The sequence below is a fragment of the Taudactylus pleione genome, unplaced genomic scaffold, assembly GCF_031769625.1.
Source record: "Taudactylus pleione unplaced genomic scaffold, aTauple2 ptg001086l, whole genome shotgun sequence".
NCBI lineage: Eukaryota > Metazoa > Chordata > Amphibia > Anura > Myobatrachidae > Taudactylus > Taudactylus pleione.
In genome coordinates, this window is record NW_028285487.1 from 554,833 (window position 1) to 579,774 (window position 24,942).

Here is a 24,942-nt window from a genome sequence, read left to right on the forward strand (position 1 = left end):
ACCACAAAACATTTAAATATATTAAAAGTTTCAAACCAGCCAACTCTGAGGCAGCATGCTAAACCTCTCTGACGAATTATAAATTGGACAACACCATGGGGTATTATTTACTGGCCAGCGGCTGCTTCTCTGCTGGTTTCACAACAAAATTTCATGCACCACGCATATTAAGTGCGTAGTCCAGTGTGTTTTTAACGTAATATTAGAGCGTCTTTAGATTTTGATGCCAAACCCCCCCGAGAAGCTTAGCAAATATTCTCCCCATGCAAATCAGTGCACAGAGGAGTAAGGCAAGTTGTAATAATAGGTTTTTATTGTCCTCAACAGACCATTTCTCCACTACTGAAGTCTGATCTGTATGGAGTAATACAGGCAGCCACGGAGGGACGACTCTGCTCTTACTTACCAGTTTGGACTCTGGATGAACGTGTGGCTAGTGCAGCCTCCAGACAGCGAGAAATACATAGTAAGTGCCGGTTCTAGACATTGTGGAGCTCAGGGTGAAAGTTCCCAGTTGCGCCCCCCCCCCCCCAAAAAAAAAAAAAAACGGAAATGCGGCGTGTCCTTGCAGAACACCCCCAATTCATCACACTGTGGGGCGTGCCCAGCACTTACGAAGGTGCTGGGCTTCCCCCAAGCTCTCCCCTCGTGGCGAATAATTACACAGTATGTCTTACACAGTAATGCCCTTTATAACACATTATGCCACACGCAGTAATGCCCTGTATAACACATTATGCCACATGTAGTAATGCCCTTTATACACATTATGCCACATGAAGTAATGCCCTTTATACACATTATGCCACACGCAGTAATGGCCTTTATAACACATTATGCCACATGCAATAATGCCCTGTATAACACATTATGCCACACGCAGTAATAACCTGTATAACACATTATGCCACACGCAGTAATGCCCTGTATAATACATTATGCCACACTCAGTAATGTTCTGTATAATACATTGTGCCACAGACAGTAATTCCCTTTATAATACATTATCCCCAATTCAAATTACGCCACACAGAAGTCTCTTATTCATGTTATGACACAGTGGTGCCCCTTTTACACAATGCCCAAATTAGTACCCCTTATACACAAGGCCCACAGTAGTAGTGCCCCTAATACAATGCCCAGAGTAGTAGTGCCCCTTACACAATGACCCCAGTAGTGGTGCCCCCCATGCAGTGCCCTCATTAGTAGTGCCCGCAGTGGTAAGGCACACAGTGTTAATGCTCCCATTGGTAATGTCCCCTATAGTAGTGCCCCCCTATAGATGTGCCTCCAGTAGTAATGCCCCCCTATAGCCATGCCCCCAGTAGTAATGCCCCCCTATAGCCATGCCCCCAGTAGTAATGCCCCTTATAGCCATGCGCCCAGTAGTAATGCCCCCCTATAGCCATGCCCCCAGTAGTAATGCCCCCCTATAGCCATGCCCCTAGTAGTAATGCCGCCCTATAGCCATGCCCCCTATAGCCATGCCCCTAGTAGTAATGCCGCCTTATAGCCATGCCCCCTATAGCCATGCTCCCAGTGCTGGTGCATCTGAAAAAAACAAAAAAACAATTAAAATACAAACACAATACTTACCTTAAGCCCCGCTCCTGCGTCCGCTGCTGTCAGGTCTGACCGCGGCTCCACCACGTATCTATGGGAGAGACGTCATTACATCATGACGTCCCTCCCATAGTGCTCTCTGCGGGAGCAGGAGCTCAGGTGTGAGCTCTTGCTTTCGGCTGCCGCTGCAGGGAGGGAGCCGGGTGCCTGCTGATAACAAATATCAGCGGGCGCCCGGCAAATGTAGCCTCCCTGCGGCGGCGGCTAGCGGCGCTGTTTTTTTTTTTTTTTCTTGCCTCTCTCCTGGGGACTCAGTGGCACCTTCTAGGGGCCGGCGCTCCGGGCGAAAGCCCTGTTAGCCCACCCTTAGAACCGCCACTGAGTAAGTGATGTGAAAGTCTTAAGATACTTGTGCTGCCACCTGCAAGCAAAGGACCACCTAATCCTTTATAAGTTCCAGATGTATAAAATCCAGTGGGTGAAGTGTAATATTACTTAGTCCATGAGAGATAGGATCAACGTTGCTGTAATACTCCTTCCATCCACTTCAAAGAGTAATCCACTCATATATACAAGGGGAAAAGAAAACAACAACTCATGGTGTAGTACTGTATGTCCTACACAATTCAAACACCCATAGTGAATGTTAATAATCTTTGAAAGGGTGATGAAGTGTGGAGGAAGAAAATCCCAATCTCCCTCACGATCACAGGAAACAGCGTAGTACCCAACTCACAGTGGAGTGTGGTAGATGATGTATAAAAAGGTTTCTTTATGATCACCCCACTTCCACCTTGTGAGGAATAATCAGAGGCATTCTGCCCGATTTCCACAAATGAGACTTCGAGGGTGAATTCAATTAAGAGCGAATACATTCGACCGGGCAAATTTGCGCGCCAGCTGACGCACTTTACGGCAGCTGGATCTCGCTCAAAGGTGTTCGCTACCCCATAGGGTAGTGAGTACTTTTGAGCAAATCGGGCATTCGGGCCGGCCGGGCAAAGAGTGCGAGACGGACTGCCGTTGCTGGCGTTAAAACACTCGCGGGTGCCCCCCCTTCCCCTGCTCTCGGCTGGAACCTCCACTACTTGTACCACCTTATCCATAATATGTCCCTGGTGCCCCCTCTCCCCTTGGCCGGCGCCCCTGGCAAGAGCCATCCTGGCCAGGGGTAGATCCACCCCTGTCAGCCAGAGCTTCCATACAGAGCACAAAGATTATAGGGGATAGAGGACAGCCCCGTCGGGTACCGTTTCAAATAGGAAAATAATTAGAAGAGCTCCATTAATGTATACTCTTGCAGAGGGAAATCAGTATAGAGCAAGTATACGATGAAGACAGTGTGGACCCAGGCCCAAGTGCTCGAGAACACCCTCCATAAAACGCCAATTTATTCTGTCAAATGCCTTCTCCGCATTGGTGGACAGGAGGACCACGTGGATGAGTTCAATGATTTTAGTACTGTTATCTTTAGCTTCTCTACCAGTGACAAATCCCGCCTGGTTCCCATGAACCAAACCAGGGAGGAGAGGATCCATTCGATTGGTGAGAAGTTTAGCAAACAATTTTAAATCAGTGGTTTTAGAGGGAGATCGGCCTATAACCCGAGCATTGGGTAGGATCTATCCCATCTTTAGGAATTATAGAAATATGAGCCTCGAAACTCTGGGGGGAAAAAGTAGTGTTGTCCCAAATAGCATGAAAAGGGGCATGAAAGAGGCACTATATGTTCTGTAATAAGTAACAAAGCTATGAACTAATTGCTTTTTAACTATAAAATATAACTCTCAGGCATGAGAGTGTTATCCTTGTTTTGCTGTGGTGTCCAGGGCACATTAACCAGAGCCGCAGCACCATAGCTGGACATGCACACTAAGGGGTCTATTTATCAAGCAGTGAAAAGCATGGAGAAGTGGACCAGTGGGGTTGCCCATAGCAACCAAACAGCTCCTACCAGTTATTTTATAGACTGTACTTGATAAATGCTACTTCAAAGCAGATTGGTTGCTATGGGGAACTTCTCACTGCTTGATAAATAGACCCCTAAGGCTCCAGCACATGCCCTGTGTAAAATAAATAGGCCAACTGCAAAAATATTGCTCTAGCATCCACTTCTGAATCGGGCCATTAGGAGGAAATGCTTGGAGAGAGATAAAGTGGAGAGAGATAAAGTACCAACCAATCAGCTCCTAAGTGTCATTTTACAGGCTGTGGCCCTGATTCAGAGCCGGACGCTCTGACAGAGCGCTCGCTCTGAATCAGGGCCGTCCCTCTGAAATTTTAGAGTGGCCTCCTGGCCGCTCGTATAGCTGTGGGTGACCACCCACAGCTATAGCGAGCAGCCAGGAAGATGGTCGCAATGGTCAAGACCATCGCGACCATCGGGCTTGCGACGAGACCCTTGTGGTAGGGTCTCGTTACCGCAAGCCCTGGAGTGCTGATCTCCAGAATGTCAGGGAAGCTAGAAAAGACAGCAGTATAATTGTATTTAATTTTATAAGGGAACATAGGGCTGGACGAAATATGGTCATTGTCATCATGTGAAGGTAGGAGAGGAGGCAAACAACCAGAAAGAGACGGAGAGATGGTAAAAGGAGCAAGATACCCCAACAGCACAGCCTCATGGTCTGAGGAAAAGAACGAAGTTAACCGGGATGTTACTAGGAGATGCTGGAAGGTCAGGGTCCCCTATGAGATTTGAATCCTGTATCCCCTAAATGTCTCAGCCCAGCCGTCCCTAACACGCCTGGTGTCACCACCTAGACATAACTAACCACATGATCCACAGCCTGCCCACCATTAACCCAAAGTTGACCAGGCTGTGCGTGTCCATGTTCCTGTCAACCCTGCTACAGCAAAGTTCGTACATGCACACTGTTGATAGGATGGCCCCATTCTATGTATGTGACAGATAAATATGTATAATTCTAATGTACAATAAATTCTCACAGCCAAACACCAGGATCTGGAGATGTTCCACACAGATGCTGAGACAGTATCCGGTGATTTAGTGTCCAGCCGAGAAACTGTCATCTCTTCACCCAAGGAAGCCACCAAATGTACGGCACTTGTGGCCTTTCCAGGATCAGCCTACAGGAAAGATGGAGCTTCTATAGCTACTAGTCACCAGGGCAGACACAGGTGTGTGGCAGATGCAGCTGGAGGTGTATTGTTTCCTATTCATGTCTGCTTTCCCCTAACTAATGTACAGAAGGCCATATTCAGGACCTGTAACAAACTGCTGTTGGATTTTGCATTTCATGGTTTGTGTTTAAGCCTGGAGAACAGACGTAATGTACTTTATCCAGACCAGACCCAAGAATCAGCTTCTGGTGCAGCACGTGCTGGATCCACAGGTATTGTCTCCGGACGAGGGTAATGCAACACATGACAGTGTTCTCATTCGCAGGGCAACTAAATTGTGTGTAGAGCAGGAAATATGTCAGCACGGTTGGCGTAATGGTTAGCATTACTCACTGCACTGAGGTAATGATTTCATCTGTGTGGGGCTTGTATGTTCTCCCAGTGTTTGCGTTGGTTTCCTCTGGTTGTTCCTGTTTCCTCCTACACTCCAATAACATACTGGCAGGTATATAGATTCTGACATTATTAGCAGTAGTGTATATGCACTTGTGTGCTAGGGACTTGCCGCTGTACGCCCCAAAAGGGCAGGAACTGTAATAAATCATGTATATTCTCTGTACAGCGCTGTGTAAATTAGTTGTGATGCTGTATTATATATATAATAATAATAATAATAATAATAATCTGTTTGTACATTGGATGACCCTACTAGAAGCAATGGGACTGCATCAGTCCATACCCATTACAGGATTTGCCATGCAATAATCTCATTATCATATGATAGCAAGAAGTGCTAATAACTGTTTTAGTAGTAGTTATTTTCATATTGCTATCTCCTCTACTCTCTCTCTGATTTTACATTTGTAGCCAGGACAGACGCCCAACACTCACCCAGTAGATGTGTTAGTTATATTGAAGTCAATCTAGCCCAGTACAAGGACCCAATCTTGGTCTGCACAACCAGCAGCATTGGAGAAAAAATAAAGGTAAGTAGATTCCTGGGAGTAACATGTACGAAGGTTGTTTGCAGGAAGGTTCTTTGCAGTAAGAGCAGTACAGCTGTACAATGCCTTGTCAGAATACTGGTATCTGAGGATAGGTGTCACTATGTATAAAGGAAAATATTGTATGGGCTTTATGTATTACTGCAGACAGTGCAGAGTGTGTTGCGTGTGGCATTTTGTAATCAAGAAGGACGTAAAAATGTTACTTAAATTATACCAATCACCTCACACAATAGAGGCAGCCATTTTGTGGCCTGAAAACACTAATAATTCATGCCTCATGCCTCAGTGATAACTTGTTTCTAGTGAACTAATAAGCTGAATAATGGGGAGCCCAGTAAATGTCTGCCTTTCTGTAGTGTAGGTGACCATTCCCTTTTTAAATTATTATAATTATTTTCTGCCTATTGATCAAAATAGAGATCAGTGGTGGAGATGATCTTATGTTATGTTGCTAATTGTTGTACTATGCTATTAGGTGTTTTGATAACTATTAAAAGAATAACAAGAGAATAAACCATCGTCCACTTTTACATTATTGTTTAAGTTGATCTACACTGAGTTCTCATGTTGTCTTCTCTGCTTCTAGGTGGCCCAGGCGTGCAGTCTGCACAAGATGGCTGCTCAGGGCCTGGTGACCACCTGCATAAATGACCTTTTGTCCAAAGGAGCGCAGGCGACATTTTTCATGCCTTATTTTGCTTGCGGAAAACTTCCCGTGGATGTGACTGAAGCAATTGCTGAAGGATTAGCGGTGGGCTGCACAATAACTGGGAGCACTTTACTGGGTAATGTTACTGACGTTTACTAACATATAGTGAGGATTTACGTATTGTGTGATACTTCTATGAGCACGTGCTCCTGCCTTATTGCCAGCTGCTGTCCATGCTATCTGTATATGCATAGGTTCTCAGGAATCGTAGCTGCAGTAGATGTAAGTGAGTGGTGTGCCATAATGAAGAGCATTGGCAGGACCACTGTTTTGGCATCACTTGACTACCTGACTTTTGCTTTCGATCTTGTTTTATGTAGACCGTTTCCTGATAGTAACCAAACTCGCCTTCTTGATTGTGAATCTTATTGCCTGTCTGTCTGTGTGTACTGTTTGGTTAATTTTACTCCCAATTAATAAACATCACAGACTTGTGCCACAGACCAAGTTGTAGTAGCCACATTGAGCTGTGAAGCTGGGTACACACTGGAGCGATGTCGGGCCGATATGCCGTTTTGTAACTACGTATCACCTACATCGCTCAGTGTGTACACATGATTGCGCGCTCCCGTGTTCGCTAGCGATGGTCGCTAGGTTTGATGTGCTGCACATCAAACCTAGTGATATCGCTGGCGGCCAGTGCATTGTTAATGAATGATGTAATGGCGATCGTTCCGTCGTTCATTAAAGTTGTCCTGTGTGGACGCACAATCACTGTTCACAGGCATTCGTTCCAATGTCTAAACGAATGTCCATCACCCCAGTGTGTACCCAGCCTCTGGGAAATGGTGACTGCTTGGTTGTGCACCTAGATGTGACATAGGGGGAGATTTATCAGACCTTCTAAAGAGATAGACTCTGATTGGTTGAAATGGGCATGACCTGTACTTGTCCTCTACAGAAGGTTTGATTAATCGCCCCCATGATCATGAGTCAATATGTAAGCTGGTGGCAAACTATAATCATAGCCTGGCAGATTGAAGTAGAGTTCTAACTAAGGCCCTCATTCAGAGCCGTTCGCTATTTGCATTCGTTCGTTCAAAAACAAGGGGTGGCTATGCAAATGATTCGTTCGCACATTGCAGTCTGTTCACACCTCTAAGTCTGAACGAGCGAGCAAAACATACGCTCTTTTATTTCTTAAAAACACCCCCTGGCCGCTCGCACCATACGTCATGTCCGCTATTTATTAGATTAATTGAGTACATCGCCCAGCGTATAAACTGCTCGCTATTCTTGTGGTTGGTTTTTTCAACCACTATTTTGCGAGCAGTTCTGAGTTTAAAAAAAACAAGTGACGTGGTCATTGACGCTGCTATATTAATTATGCACACCCATAAAACGCCCGTTTTGACCTTTAAGCACGCCTGCGAACGGATCTCCACTCCCCGTTTTCAAGCACCTTCCCCTGTTACCACCCACATACGCCTCATTCTGTCACTCAAAATAGCAGGCACTCGCTATATTGCGTACAAATGATTTTCGGCCGCACTGACTGGTTCGCGCATGCGTACTAAAAACCATACGCATGCGCAGATGTGCGAACATCGCCCGGAACGAGCGTACTGCCGCTAGCGAGTGGCTCTGAATGAGGGCCTAAGTCAGATTCTGAGGGACATTTCAAGAAAAGAGAACCAACCAGTCAGAATGCTGACTTCCAAGTACAGATGAGCGGTTTGGTTCTACTGAAAACCAGACACATCCGAACTTTTGGGGTTCCGACTCGAACAGAGGGCTCGATTCAGACCCGCTCGCTAGATTCAGCCTGTCTTAAGACGCCCACTTATGCACGTCATCTCAAGGATGTGTATTCAACCATCGGTAACATCGAGTACCATCGGAAGCGATCGCAGCACTTGTGGCTGACCATACCCTACCGCAAGCACATATGGAATTGGGAACATCGATGGTTGCTAACCATCGGTTTCCGATGGCCATCGCAGACATGATGCCTATGCCCCTTGTGTTTTCTCTCTATGGTGATATGTTTTATTGTATCATGTTTTTTCTCTTCTCAGATTGGGAGATGACACAAGTGCCCGGTGTAAGCCCGGATGGGGGCTACAGCCTGTTTGGATGTGCGGTGAGTGTAATGGAGAGGGGACACAGACTACCACGGCTGGCCCAGATAAGAGAAGGAGATGTGCTGATAGGAATACCGTCACTTGGGTTACACAGCAGCAGCCTCGGCCTTCTGGGAGACATACTGCAAAATCACTCTCTACAATTCTCTTCAGTGTTGCCATTGGGCAATGGAGCCACCACAACATGGGGTAAAAATCTTTATTATTATAGTTTATGCTCACTATTCAACATGATGTAACCTATAATTCTCAGCCCTACGAATGGCAGCAAAATGGAGTGCAGCATCAGCGTCATCGAGTTTTAGTGAGAGAGCGGTAGGAGCAACAGATTGGCTGCAGCCGGCAAGACCAATAGACCGACCGAGCTTATATTGTAGTTGAATCAGTCAGTTTAGGCTTATCGGTATTGTTTGCTGTCTATAACTGCATAAATAAACAAATTGCTCTCTTAATTATAAAATACAGTATTGAGACTTCAATTTGAATCTGGAACTTACACATTGGTTCCAACAGGTAGAAAATCCTAAACCTTCTACGCGCCTCTTAAACCTGTTGTGCATGCCATGTGGTGCACGCTTGCCGACCCCTGTACTGGACCCTAGTGAATTGATAAGTTGCATTCTCACAAATATTGGATCAGAGTACAAAATGGCTGCACTACTGCGTGCAGGGGATGTACACACTTATAGTAATCTGCAGCCACCGGTTCTCAGCTGCTACAAGTCAGTTTTAGCCAGCAGAAAAGAGAAATAGCAGGAACAGTATAAAATCAGAATCCAGAAGCTGGTCTAGATTTGGGGTCTGAATCATTAGGGATCGCAACTGCGACAGCATACGCAGATCGGTTGATAGTGCGTACAGCGCATGCGTATGCTTGTGTACTCACTGCGTGCGACGAGGTTAGCCATTTCTCAGTCTGACCTGCAGTAATTGTGCATGAGGGGCCGATGTTACTCGATGTTCCCGATGTATACGCAGGACCCCAAGCCCCATTATTTAAAACCAGCACCGGACCCAAACCTTCCGGGTCTCCATGGCGAAAGCATTCACACCCCAAGCCGGTCAGACCAAGCCGGGGATCTCAGGGGAGGTGGGGATCCCCCCCAAGAAGGGGTCCCTCCTCTCCCGACACCCCAGGCTTAGGCTGAAGCCTGGGGCTCTTCCCCGCAACCCTGGGCTGTGGGTACGGGGGTAATAATGGTGAAAATATTTCAAAACTATTGTATTTTACAGTGGATGCCTGCCCTTTGGCACTTGTGGAACTACAAGTGCCAGCAGGCGGTCGGCACCCGTACCCCCACTGTAAAATAAATAGTTAAACAAACCACAGTACACACACACCGTATACAGTATAACTTTAATACATACACCTATCCCACTCATACATACTTACCTTAAATTAAGGGGGACTTTTGAAGGGGGGACAGTACGTCATTTTTTTAAAAGATTTAACCCTTCATTTACTATTTACAGGCAGAAACATACATGTATCACACTGATCTGTGTATGTTTCTGCTGAACTCGCAGCTCACAGGCAGTTTTGTCCGTTCTCATGAGAGTTTAGAAACTCTCATCTTGGTAAATTCCCGCATCCTATCTTCACTAGTGAAAATTTACTCGAGTTTGGCCGATGGTGAAGTGAAGAGAGGGCCTGATTCAGACCCACTCGCGAGCGGCTGTCCGCTCGCAAGTGGGTCGATGTTCTGGACTGAGCATGCGCACGACGGAGGGAGCTCCGTCGTGCGCATGCGCCAGACGCGACGAGCGAAGGAAAGTCCTTCGCTCGTTGTGTCTGATCAAAGGGGGCGTGCTGTCGATGTTGATTGACAGCACGCCCCCTTTGGTAGGCGTGCCGGGGGTGTGCCTCCCTGACGGGGGCGTTCCCACAGGAACGCCTCCCGTCAGAAGCCGGCCCACTGACATCACTAGTGATGTCAGTGGGAGTGATTTTGGCTCTGATAGAGCCAAAATCACTCCGGAGCTTGCGGTTGAAAACCTCAACCGCAGGCTCCGGCTCGCAGTTTCGATGGTCGCGATGGTCAAGACCATCGCGGCCATCAAACTGCACGCTCGTATAGCCTGTGGGTGGTGACCCACAGCTATACGAGCGTCCAGGAGGACGCTCCATTTTCATGGAGGCCGGCCCTCATTCAGAGCGTGCGCTCTGCTCAGAGCGTACGGCTCTGAATGAGGGCCAGAGTTTGCTAACTCTCCAGTATTTTCCCGTAGCAAAGGAGGTTTCTCTCCCGAGTTTGACATTTAGTAAATTTGCAAGTGGAAAAAAAATGCCCAAACTCTCCAGAAAATGCTAACTCGACCAAACTCGAATCTTAGTAAATTTACCCCTAAGCCTGGACCTATGCAGTAGAACAAAGTTGGCAAGCGAATTACACATGTATACGTGGCCCGGCTTCAGAATGACTGCGCTCGTATCTCCATAACAGACGTATGAATGATATGAGCAAAAAGAGAAAAACATAATACACGTGAGGCCTAGTATGGCACTGACTCTGCCTTAGGCATAGCTAGTGGTGGTGCACTAAATTAGTAATTGTATACACTCTGGGCCTGATTCAGCAAGGATTGCAGTAGGAAAGACGCATGCAATCTGTCGATTAATTTGCATTGCGCATGCGCAAACTAGCAATTGCAATGGGAAATGGATTTGCAGAGGCTACGCAGACCCCTAGCACACTGATTGACAGGAAGTGCTGTTTGTGGGTGGTGACAGGAGGGGGGCATGCATAAATTTGCAGGGGCATGCATAAATTATCCACTGCAATACCATATGCAGCCTGAAGCCTCATAGTATGTACTGTAGTAAGCAATTTCTGAGTGAGGTCTGACCTGCCTTAACTGTGCATATGGGTCCGATGTTACTCGATGTTACCGATTGTTTCGCTATGTATACGGATGTGTGTAAGGGGAAGTGGGCGTCCTTATGTTAGGCTGTGATCGCAATGAGATTGCAAACAGTTGCATTTCACCACTAATATCAGCAACTGCGATGTGTGCGTTCAAGCAGAATAGCGATCCTTGCTGAATCAGGCCCTCTACTTTCTTATCAGCTAATGAGCAATGAGGAACATAGGGCCTGATTCAGAGTTGGGAATAGAGAGAGAGATAGCACTTAACTGTGTACCTGGACAAACCATGTTGCAATGCAAGGTGTGTAAATACATCATTTTTTTTGCATGTGGGGTAAATACTGGCTGCTTTTACATGTAGCCCACAAATACTGCACAGCTTTATTATTACACTGCAATTTAGATGTCAGTTTGGACACCTCCCTCCCAAATCTAAATCTCTCTGCACATTATAAATCTTCCCCACCTGCAGTGCAGCATGGTTTCACCAAGATGATCAGTTGAGAGAGATATCTCTCTCTGGGCCTAATTCAGACCCGCTCGCGAGTGCTGAGCGCTCGCAAGCGGGTCGATGTTACCCCAGTGCGCATGCGCACGACGGAGGGGGCTCCGTCGTGCGCATGCGCGAGACCCGAATAGTGACGGCCAAGCCGTCGCTATGGGTCTCACACCAAAGGGGGCGTGCTGTCCATGGTGAGTGACAGCCAGCCCCCTTTCGTGGGCATGCCGGGGGCGTTGCTACCCAGACGGAGGCGTTCCCATGGGAACACCTACCGTCTGGGGCCAGCCCCACTGACATCACACGTGATGTCAGTGGGAGTGCTTTTGGCTCTGATAGAGCCAAAAGCACTCCAGGGCTTGCGGCCACGACGGTCTCGTCGCACATCGCGACCATCTTTTTGGCCGCTCGCATAAGCTGTGGGTGGTCAGGAGGCCGCTCCAATATTAGGAAGGACGTCCCTTATTCAGAGCGAGCGCTCTGTCAGAGCGTTCGGCTCTGAATCAGGGCCTCTATTCCCAACTCTGAATCAGGCCCATAGGCAGTTACTAAAGACCAAGGGCTCGATTGCTTTAGCATTTATTTCTGCTGCCGCTTTAAATCCACCAGCGGCTTTGACAGACCACGAGTTAGTAAATCAGGCCCCAAATTGCAAAAAGAAAGTAAAAAAAAAGGAATAGATTTCCATCTGGGGTCTGCCAAAATTGCATAGATCACACATGATCACCCAAGTTCCAATGCTGAACCGCCTGCTCCATGATCACCCTGATCTGGGATGTCCCACACGTTACTCTTGGTCTCTCCCACCAGAGATAAGTTTTTGTGGGAGGTAATGGGGAGCGTCAGTAAGGAACGCAGGCTGTCGCAATCATTTTGGGGGCGTGTCTCACCCTGCGACTGTGAGCACATATGCAAGTAATATGGCTCCGGCATCTCAATCAGGCGCAGAACTATGGGAGACAATGGAGGCGCCTGCCGCCGGGCTCCAGCTCTGAAGGGACATCTCCATTGTCCACAACATATTCACCCCACTTAGGGCTGTAACTATGTACTCAGAGTGTACAGTCACAGCCGCCCAATACATGGCACCACTTCCCGGCACCTCTTTCCAGCACCTGAGAAGCCAGCATACACTAGTGGAGAGATCCATGTCAGACGATCAGCTGCTGCCTTCCTCTATCTATAGTCTGTCTGCATGCGAATTGCTACATTACAGTGTCAGCGGCTGTGACGGGTGGGGCACCAAATTATAATTTGCATCCGGGTGTCTGGGATGAATTTACGCCACTGGTCTCCATTCCCATTCTGCGGGATCCAGTGGCGTCCCTCTCCGAGGTGTAACCTGGTGTGGGGAGGGACGGTGTGCGTGCGGCGCCACCACACGCCGCCGGAAAGGGGTCGTGGCCACATGGGAAGGGGGCGTGACCATGTGGCCCGAACCCCCGTGCCATTACTTGGGGGAAGAGCGAGGGGTGCAGGAAGTACCTGCGTGGAGACCTGGCCGGCTCCCTCAGTGTCAGGAGCCGAGTGCTGCACTTAATCCCACAGTGCAGCACCCGGCTCCTGTCACTGAGGGGGAGTATGGACCTTGGTGTCACCCCTCGGCGGGTGACACCCGGATGCAGACCGCACCCCCTTGTGACGCCACTGGCGGGATCATAGACTCACTGAGGACTGCGGCAATCAAATGATCTGCGACCGATGCTGCGTTTTTATACGTAGATGCTGCGTCTGTGTACGCAGGTGCTGGGATTTGCAAAGCCGCAAGTGGGCGCCTCAATATATCTCCCGGTGGCTGCAGCATCCGCTTATTTTCCCACAGCAGCTGCATGCACAGACCCAGCAGCAGCATCAGCGGACAACTGCGGATCAGGCCCATAGTACAAACATTACTAGGCTCCGGAGTAGAGTCCACAACATATGAAAGGTTTGTCCCCTGTGTTATCCTCCCCAAGATGTCTAAGTACTTACTAGGCAAGCTGATCTCCCAATTATTAGCGGTGGCAAAGAGTTTATTTGCTGAAACATGGGAGCCACCAAACCCAGCCTCCGTTTCCTCTCTCCAAGGGGGTCTATGTACTAAGCAGTGTTATGAGACAGAGTGAAAAGTGATGTCTGTGATAAGGTACCAGCCAATCAGCTAACAACTGCTATCTCACAGGCTGTGTTTAAAAAATGACAGTTGGGAGCTGATTGGCTGGTACCTTATCACAGACTTATCACTTTTCACTCTGTCTCCTAACACTGCTTAGTAAATAGACCCCCAAATGTCTTGTCTCATGCATGGAGAAGATCACGTATCACCCACTTGATAGAGACAACGGCCTTATTCAGACATGAACGCTATTTGCATCACTGCCTCGTCTTTGGACGCAGCAACAATGGGAAAATATGCTAATGCCATATGAGGGAGAAGCCGCCCACGGCCGGCATCGCAGATCCGTGTGCTGCGTCCGAAGACCCAGCCTCGGATCACCATCGCGATCATCAGCCACCTGAGTGAACCTAAGGCTATTCAGAATGACCTTCTGATCTCCGTAACCGAAGCCATTAAATCTGCCTCTGTAAAACGCAGACACAGGCCTCGGCATAACCACAAAACAGAGGCGACACGCCCTCATTTTGGGAAACGTACCCCCGTTGCCAACCTTTCCCCGCCCACAAGCGGCCACGGCATAGCAATCATGCTGCAGGTAAGGGGGCACCTCCAGCGGAAATCGCAGCTGCGAAAGCAGTAGCATAAACCTTTGAATATGTCCCTAGACCCCAAGTCACTAGATTTGTTGCCCTAAAGCATTTTACAGCTGAAAAAACAAAACGAGGACAAGCGCTCATATTTGGCCAAATAAAATTTTCTTTAATATAACTGGAGCAAGTGGCCCACCTCCCCATCCTCATCTGCTCTCCCCCAACTCCGCCCTTCCCCATTTCTTTCTCCTCTGACCCCTGCCTCCTTTTAGACAAAGTTACTAATTGTTGAAATAACTTTGTTTATATGGTCACACATTTGTACAAAGGTTTGGATTTTGTATACATAATATCTGTGTATTGTAGGGGTTATAGCACTGTGGGCATATCCCAGTAACCATCCTCTCTGTATATATGTGTAGGGGAGATGATAATGAGGTCTGAGGTGGTATACAGCCCATCACTACTCTGTGCTCTCCAGTCCCGGCACATCAGAGCCTGTGTTCCTATCACTGCTGGGGGGCTTGTGGGGAGTATTCTCCGATGTCTGCCAGAGTCCTTTGCCATTATGATGGGTAAGCTATGGGAATACTACGGGTAAATGTGATAATCCAGCCAAAAGACTTAACTGATGTCTGATATATACAGTTTAGCATCTGTCTCCCTTCAGTCAAACACAGTCACTATTTCTCATTGCTATAATGATAACATTGACATAGTTCAGGCTTTGATATGATAACCCTTATACAACAAGAGATTGAGAGCCATATGCGATGTCCGTGGCACCATCCTTATATTTACAATACAGACTTCTCATTTTTCATTTGAAACATGAACCAGTCTTTAAAATCTTAAGGCCCCCACACACTGTACGATTTGCAAACGATCCAATCTTGTTTGCGATTTCCCTTGAAGTCCTCAACACTCCCGGACAAACGATATTGTGCCTACACATGGAACGATTGTACAAACGACCAAACTATATAGATGGATCCTTAACGACTGCAAATCATTAACGAAATATAGTTTGGCAGTAAACAACCTCACGATGCATCTGCTGGAACATTTAAAAAATAGTGGAGGGGAGTGGCCAGGATCAGTGACGATAAATCGTCCATCGTTCATCGTGCACACACATGAAACAATGTGTGCCAAATCGTGAAAGATAGGTCGATATCTCTCTGCAGGTTCAATTGATCAGCGACCACAATCAGCGACATCGGGAGCTCGCATCGGCGTCGTTATCATGGCCATACACGGCACTTTTTAAACAATTTGTCATTCCAATCGGTCGAAAATGGACAAATCTTTAAAAGATCATACTGTGTGGGGGCCTTAAGGTTGAAGAATTGGCTTTACTTAGGCAACATCCTGCAATATACTGACTTGGGAAAAGTTGTACCACGCCCATTGACCATAAAGCCCTGTGACCTGTCTTTGGGCCCCATACTTATTGACCTCTCTGGGTAATCCGAGTGTGCAATCCTTGTATAGCATACCGCTAGGCCAATCCAATGTAGGCATTAGTAATAATATACCAATGGAAATTCATTATGGAAAATGGCACAGACAGAAATATTGTGGGCGTGAATCTGAGTCACACGCTGGGCCTGATTCAGAGCCGCTCGTAAGCGGCCGCTCGTTCGCTCCGTGCGATGTTCGCACAACTGTGCATGCGTATGGGTCGTAATGCGCATGCGCCAACCAGTCAGTGTGGTCGGAAATCGAGCGCTCGCAAAATAGCGAGTGCCTGCTAATTTGATTGACAGGATGAGGCGTTTGTGGGTGGTAACAGGGGAAGGTGCTTGAAAACGGGGAGTGGTGATCCGAACGCAGGCGTGCCAAACGTCAAAACGGACATTTTAAGGGTGTGAATAATTAACAAAGCAGCGTCATCGTCCACGTCACTTGGTTGTCTCTTAGCCTGAACTGTTCGCATGATTGCGGTAGGAAAATCCTACCACAAGCACTGCGAGCAGTTCAGACGCCTTTCGATATACTCGATTAATCTAATAAATAGCGGAGTGACATAGGATGCGAGCGGCCAGGGGGCGTCTTTACAAAATAGCAAGCGCATGTTTCGTTCGCTCGCTCAGGACATAGAGGCGTCAACAGACCACAAAGAGTGAGCGCTCAATTTAAATATCCGGCCCCTTTTTCTGAGCGAGCGCAAATAGCGTCCGGCTCTGAATCAGGCCCACAATCCACAGTCAATGCCGGTGTTTACATAGTTGAGCAATTTTTTCCAGTTGAGCATGCGTGAAAATTAGCATAAAACCCCTACGGCGCATGCTTCACACAGAGTGTGCGCACAGAGGTGCTGTTGCAATCATGTCAGGCGGTATCGGAAATATGACGGAAAAGTGATGGGCGTACCTGGCCTGTGACCGGGAGGTGGCCAGTAGTGAGTGCAAAAATGGTCCGTTCAGGTGGCATGTTATGGAGTGTCGTGCCCTAACCATCCCCCCTAGGGGTGCCTAACCCTAACCTCCCCCCCAAAACCTAACCCGGCTATGCTCACTAAACCTATCCCTCCCCTCCCCCATGGATAACTTCGGTGTTCCGGCGTCAGGATTAAGATAGGCGTCGGTTTTTCAACACCTATCTTAAGTGTCTTGTCGGGATTTCTTTGCAGGAATCTCATAACTACATCCCTGTATAATATTTCATTTACACATGTATAATACTTTATTTACACCTGTAAAATGCTTCATTTATACCTATATAATACCTCATCAATACCTGTAAAATACTTTATCTATACCTGTACAATACTTTCTCTATACCTGTATAATACTTCACCTATACATGACCAATACTTCCTCTATACCTGTATAATATCTCACCTATACCTGTACAATACTTCCTCTATACCTGTATAATATCTCACCTATACCTGTACAATACTTCCTCTATATCTGTATAATACCTCACCTATACCTGTACAATACTTCCTCTATACCTGTATAATACCTCACCTATACATGACTAATACTTCCTCTATACCTGTATAATATCTCACCTATACCTGTACAATACTTCCTCTATACCTGTATAATACCTCACCTATACCTGTACAATACTTCCTCTATACCTGTATAATACCTCACCTATACCTGTACAACTTCCTCTATACCTATATAATACCTCACCTATACCTGTACAATACTTCCTCTATATCTGTATAATACCTCACCTATACCTGTACAATACTTTCTCTATACCTGTATAATACCTCACCTATACATGACCAATACTTCCTCTATACCTGTATAATATCTCACCTATACCTGTACAATACTTCCTCTATACCTGTATAATACCTCACCTATACCTGTACAATACTTCCTCTATACGTATATAATACCTCACCTATACCTGTACAATACTTTCTCTATACCTGTATAATACCTCACCTATACATGACCAATACTTCCTCTATACCTGTATAATATCTCACCTATACCTGTACAATACTTCCTCTATACCTGTATAATACCTCACCTATACCTGTACAATACTTCCTCTATACCTGTATAATACCTCACCTATACCTGTACAATACTTCCTCTATACCTATATAATACCTCACCTATACCTGTACAATACTTCCCCTATACCTGTATAATACCTCACCTATACCTGTACAATACTTCCTCTATACCTGTATAATACCTTACCTATACCTGTACAATACTTCCTCTATACCTGTATAATACCTCACCTATACCTGTACAATACTTCCTCTATACCTGTATAATACCCCACCTATACCTGTACAATACTTCCTCTATACCTGTATAATACCTCACCTATACCTGTACAATACTTCCCCTATACCTGTACAATACTTCCTCTATACCTGTATAATACCTCACCTATACCTCTACAATGCTTCCTCTATACCTGTATAATACCTCACCAATACCTGTACAATACTTCCCCTATACCTATATAATACCTCACCTATAACTGTACAATACTTCCTCTATGCCTGTATAATACCTCACCTATACCTGTACAATACTTCCTCTATACCTGTATAATACCTCACCTATACCTGTACAATACTTCCTCTATACCTGTATAATACCTCACCTATACCTGTACAACTTCCTCTATACCTATATAAATACCTCACCTATACCTGTACAATACTTCCCCTATACCTGTATAATACCTCACCTATACCTGTACAATACTTCCTCTATACCTGTACAATACTTCCTCTATACCTGTATAATACCTCACCTATACCTGTACAATACTTCCTCTAAACCTGTATAATACCTCACCTATACCTGTACAATACTTCCTCTATACCTGTACAATACTTCCTCTATACCTGTATAATACCTCAACTATACCTGTACAATACTTCCTCTATACCTGTATAATACCTAACCTATACCTGTACAATACTTCCTCTATACCTATATAATACCTCACCTATACCTGTACAACTCCCTCTATATCTATATAATACCTCACCTATACCTGTACAATACTTCCCCTATACCTGTATAATACCTCACCTATACCTGTACAATACTTCCTCTATACCTGTATAATACCTCACCTATACCTGTACAATACTTCCTCTATACCCGTATAATACCTCACCTATACCTGTACAATACTTCCTCTATACCTGTATAATACCTCACCTATACCTGTACAATACTTCCTCTATACCTGTATAATACCTCACCTATACCTGTACAATACTTCCTCTATACCTGTACAATACCTCACCTATACCTGTACAATACTTCCCCTATACCTGTACAATACTTCCTCTATACCTGTATAATACCTCACCTATACCTGTACAATACTTCCTCTATACCTGTATAATACCTCACCTATACCTGTACAATACTTCCTCTATACCTGTATAATACCTCACCTATACCTGTACAATACTTCCTCTATACCTGTATAATACCTCACCTATACCTGTACAATACTTCCTCTATACCTCTATAATACCTCACCTATACCTGTACAATACTTCCTCTATACCTGTATAATACCTCACCTATACCTGTACAATACTTCCTCTATACCTGTATAATACCTCACCTATACCTGTAAATACTTCCTCTATACCTGTATAATACCTCACCTATACCTGTACAATACTTCCCCTATACCTGTACAATACTTCCTCTATACCTGTATAATACCTCACCTATACCTGTACAATACTTCCTCTATACCAGTATAATACCTCACCTATACCTGTACAATACCTCACCTATACCTGTACAATACTTCCTCTATACCTGTATAATATCTCACCTATACCTGTACAATACTTCCTCTATACCTGTATAATACCTCACCTATACCTGTACAATACTTCCTCTAAACCTGTATAATACCTCACCTATACCTGTACAATACTTCCTCTATACCTGTATAATACCTCACCTATACCTGTACAATACTTCCTCTATACCTGTACAATACTTCCTCTATACCTGTATAATATCTCACCTATACCTGTACAATACTTCCTCTATACCTGTATAATACCTCACCTATACCTGTACAATACTTCCTCTAAACCTGTATAATACCTCACCTATACCTGTACAATACTTCCTCTATACCTGTACAATACTTCCTCTATACCTGTATAATACCTCACCTATACCTGTACAATACTTCCTCTATACCTGTATAATACCTCACCTATACCTGTACAATACTTCCCCTATACCTATATAATACCTCACCTATAACGGTACAATACTTCCTCCATACCTATATAATACCTCACCTATACCTGTACAATACTTCCTCTATACCTGTATAATACCTCACCTATACCTGTACAATACTTGCCCTATACCTATATAATACCTCACCTATAACTGTACAATACTTCCTCCATACCTATATAATACCTCACCTATACCTGTACAATACTTCCTCTATACCTGTATAATACCTCACCTATACCTGCACAATACTTCCTCTATACCTGTATAATACATCACCTATACCTGTACAATACTTCCTCTAAACCTGTATAATACCTCACCTATGCCTGTACAATACTTCCTCTTTACCTGTATAATATCTCACCTATAACTGTACAATACTTCCTCTATACCTGTATAATACCTCACCTATACCTGTACAATACTTCCTCTATACCTGTATAATACCTCACCTATACCTGTACAATACTTCCCCTATACCTGTACAATACTTCCTCTATACCTGTATAATACCTCACCTATACCTGTACAATACTTCCTCTATACCTGTATAATACCTCACCTATACCTGTACAATACTTCCTCTATACCTGTATAATATCTCACCTATACCTGTACAATACTTCCTCTATACCTGTATAATACCTCACCTATACCTGTACAATACTTCCTCTAAACCTGTATAATACCTCACCTATACCTGTACAATACTTCCTCTATACCTGTATAATACCTCACCTATAACTGTACAATACTTCCTCTATACCTGTACAATACTTCCTCTATACCTGTATAATATCTCACCTATACCTTTACAATACTTCCTCTATACCTGTATAATACCTCACCTATACCTGTACAATACTTCCTCTAAACCTGTATAATACCTCACCTATACCTGTACAATACTTCCTCTATACCTGTACAATACTTCCTCTATACCTGTATAATACCTCACCTATACCTGTACAATACTTCCCCTATACCTGTACAATACTTCCTCTATACCTGTATAATACCTCACCTATACCTGTACAATACTTCCTCTATACCTGTATAATACCTCACCTATACCTGTACAATACTTCCTCTATACCTGTATAATACCTCACCTATACCTGTACAATACTTCCTCTATACCTGTATAATACCTCACCTATACCTGTACAATACTTCCTCTATACCTCTATAATACCTCACCTATACCTGTACAATACTTCCTCTATACCTGTATAATACCTCACCTATACCTGTACAATACTTCCTCTATACCTGTATAATACCTCACCTATACCTGTAAAATACTTCCTCTATACCTGTATAATACCTCACCTATACCTGTACAATACTTCCCCTATACCTGTACAATACTTCCTCTATACCTATATAATACCTCCACTATACCTGTACAATACTTCCTCTATACCTGTATAATACCTCACCTATACCTGTACAATACCTCCCCTATACCTGTACAATACTTCCTCTATACCTGTATAATATCTCACCTATACCTGTACAATACTTCCTCTATACCTGTATAATACCTCACCTATACCTGTACAATACTTCCTCTAAACCTGTATAATACCTCACCTATACCTGTACAATACTTCCTCTATACCTGTATAATATCTCACCTATAACTGTACAATACTTCCTCTATACCTGTATAATACCTCACCTATACCTGTACAATACTTCCTCTATACCTATACAATACTTCCTCTATATCTGTATAATATCTCACCTATACCTGTACAATACTTCCTCTATACCTGTATAATACCTCACCTATACCTGTACAATACTTCCTCTAAACCTGTATAATACCTCACCTATACCTGTACAATACTTCCTCTATACCTGTACAATACTTCCTCTATACCTGTATAATACCTCACCTATACCTGTACAATACTTCCTCTATACCTGTATAATACCTCACCTATACCTGTACAATACTTCCCCTATACCTATATAATACCTCACCTATAACTGTACAATACTTCCTCCATACCTATATAATACCTCACCTATACCTGTACAATACTTCCTCTATACCTGTACAATACTTCCTCTATACCTGTATAATACCTCACCTATACCTGTACAATACTTCCTCTATACCTGTATAATACCTCACCTATACCTGTACAATACTTCCCCTATACCTATATAATACCTCACCTATAACTGTACAATACTTCCTCTATACCTGTATAATACCTCACCTATACCTGTACAATACTTCCTCTAAACCTGTATAATACCTCACCTATACCTGTACAATACTTCCTCTATACCTGTATAATACCTCACCTATAACTGTACAATACTTCCTCTATACCTGTACAATACTTCCTCTATACCTGTATAATATCTCACCTATACCTTTACAATACTTCCTCTATACCTGTATAATACCTCACCTATACCTGTACAATACTTCCTCTAAACCTGTATAATACCTCACCTATACCTGTACAATACTTCCTCTATACCTGTACAATACTTCCTCTATACCTGTATAATACCTCACCTATACCTGTACAATACTTCCCCTATACCTGTACAATACTTCCTCTATACCTGTATAATACCTCACCTATACCTGTACAATACTTCCTCTATACCTGTATAATACCTCACCTATACCTGTACAATACTTCCTCTATACCTGTATAATACCTCACCTATACCTGTACAATACTTCCTCTATACCTGTATAATACCTCACCTATACCTGTACAATACTTCCTCTATACCTCTATAATACCTCACCTATACCTGTACAATACTTCCTCTATACCTGTATAATACCTCACCTATACCTGTACAATACTTCCTCTATACCTGTATAATACCTCACCTATACCTGTAAAATACTTCCTCTATACCTGTATAATACCTCACCTATACCTGTACAATACTTCCCCTATACCTGTACAATACTTCCTCTATACCTATATAATACCTCCACTATACCTGTACAATACTTCCTCTATACCTGTATAATACCTCACCTATACCTGTACAATACCTCCCCTATACCTGTACAATACTTCCTCTATACCTGTATAATATCTCACCTATACCTGTACAATACTTCCTCTATACCTGTATAATACCTCACCTATACCTGTACAATACTTCCTCTAAACCTGTATAATACCTCACCTATACCTGTACAATACTTCCTCTATACCTGTATAATATCTCACCTATAACTGTACAATACTTCCTCTATACCTGTATAATACCTCACCTATACCTGTACAATACTTCCTCTATACCTATACAATACTTCCTCTATATCTGTATAATATCTCACCTATACCTGTACAATACTTCCTCTATACCTGTATAATACCTCACCTATACCTGTACAATACTTCCTCTAAACCTGTATAATACCTCACCTATACCTGGACAATACTTCCTCTATACCTGTACAATACTTCCTCTATACCTGTATAATACCTCACCTATACCTGTACAATACTTCCTCTATACCTGTATAATACCTCACCTATACCTGTACAATACTTCCCCTATACCTATATAATACCTCACCTATAACTGTACAATACTTCCTCCATACCTATATAATACCTCACCTATACCTGTACAATACTTCCTCTATACCTGTATAATACCTCACCTATACCTGTACAATACTTCCTCTATACCTGTATAATACATCACCTATACCTGTACAATGCTTCCTCTATACCTGTATAATACCTCACCTATACCTGTACAATACTTCCTCTATACCTGTATAATACCTCACCTATACCTGTACAATACTTCCTCTATACCTGTATAATACCTCACCTATACCTGTACAATACTTCCTCTATACCTGTATAATACCTCACCTATACCTGTACAATACTTCCTCTATACCTGTATAATACCTCACCTATACCTGTACAATACTTCCCCTATACCTGTACAATACTTCCTCTATACCTGTATAATACCTCACCTATACCTGTACAATACTTCCTCTATACCTGTATAATACCTCACCTATACCTGTACATTACTTCCTCTATACCTGTATAATATCTCACCTATACCTGTACAATACTTCCTCTATACCTGTATAATACCTCACCTATACCTGTACAATACTTCCTCTATACCTGTATAATACCTCACCTATACCTGTACAATACTTCCCCTATACCTGTACAATACTTCCTCTATACCTGTATAATACCTCACCTATACCTGTACAATACTTCCTCTATACCTGTATAATACCTCACCTATACCTGTACAATACTTCCTCTATACCTGTATAATACCTCACCTATACCTGTACAATACTTCCTCTATACCTGTAACAATACTTCCTCTATACCTGTATAATATCTCACCTATACCTGTACAATACTTCCTCTATACCTGTATAATACCTCACCTATACCTTTACAATACTTCCTCTAAACCTGTATAATACCTCACCTATACCTGTACAATACTTCCTCTATACCTGTACAATACTTCCTCTATACCTGTATAATACCTCACCTATACCTGTACAATACTTCCTCTATACCTGTATAATACCTCACCGATACCTGTTCAATACTTCCCCTATACCTGTACAATACTTCCTCTATACCTGTATAATACCTCACCTATACCTGTACAATACTTCCTCTATACCTGTATAATACCTCACCGATACCTGT

At 44.0% G+C, this 24,942-nt stretch overlaps 1 protein-coding gene across 3 annotated transcripts in view; it reads left to right on the forward strand.

Annotated features, from left to right (window-relative positions):
- Positions 1-24,942, forward strand: part of LOC148453795 (trifunctional purine biosynthetic protein adenosine-3-like) — a 74,196-nt gene that overhangs the window by 36,523 nt on the left and 12,731 nt on the right. For all 3 annotated transcript variants that reach the window (XM_088461706.1, XM_088461707.1, XM_088461708.1), the window contains 7 exons: positions 328-466; positions 4,515-4,704; positions 4,840-4,919; positions 5,515-5,633; positions 6,241-6,439; positions 8,382-8,636; positions 14,924-15,076. In XM_088461706.1, coding sequence (XP_088317832.1) covers positions 328-466; positions 4,515-4,704; positions 4,840-4,919; positions 5,515-5,633; positions 6,241-6,439; positions 8,382-8,636; positions 14,924-15,076 — 1,135 coding nt within the window. The remainder of the gene's footprint in view (positions 1-327; positions 467-4,514; positions 4,705-4,839; positions 4,920-5,514; positions 5,634-6,240; positions 6,440-8,381; positions 8,637-14,923; positions 15,077-24,942) is intronic.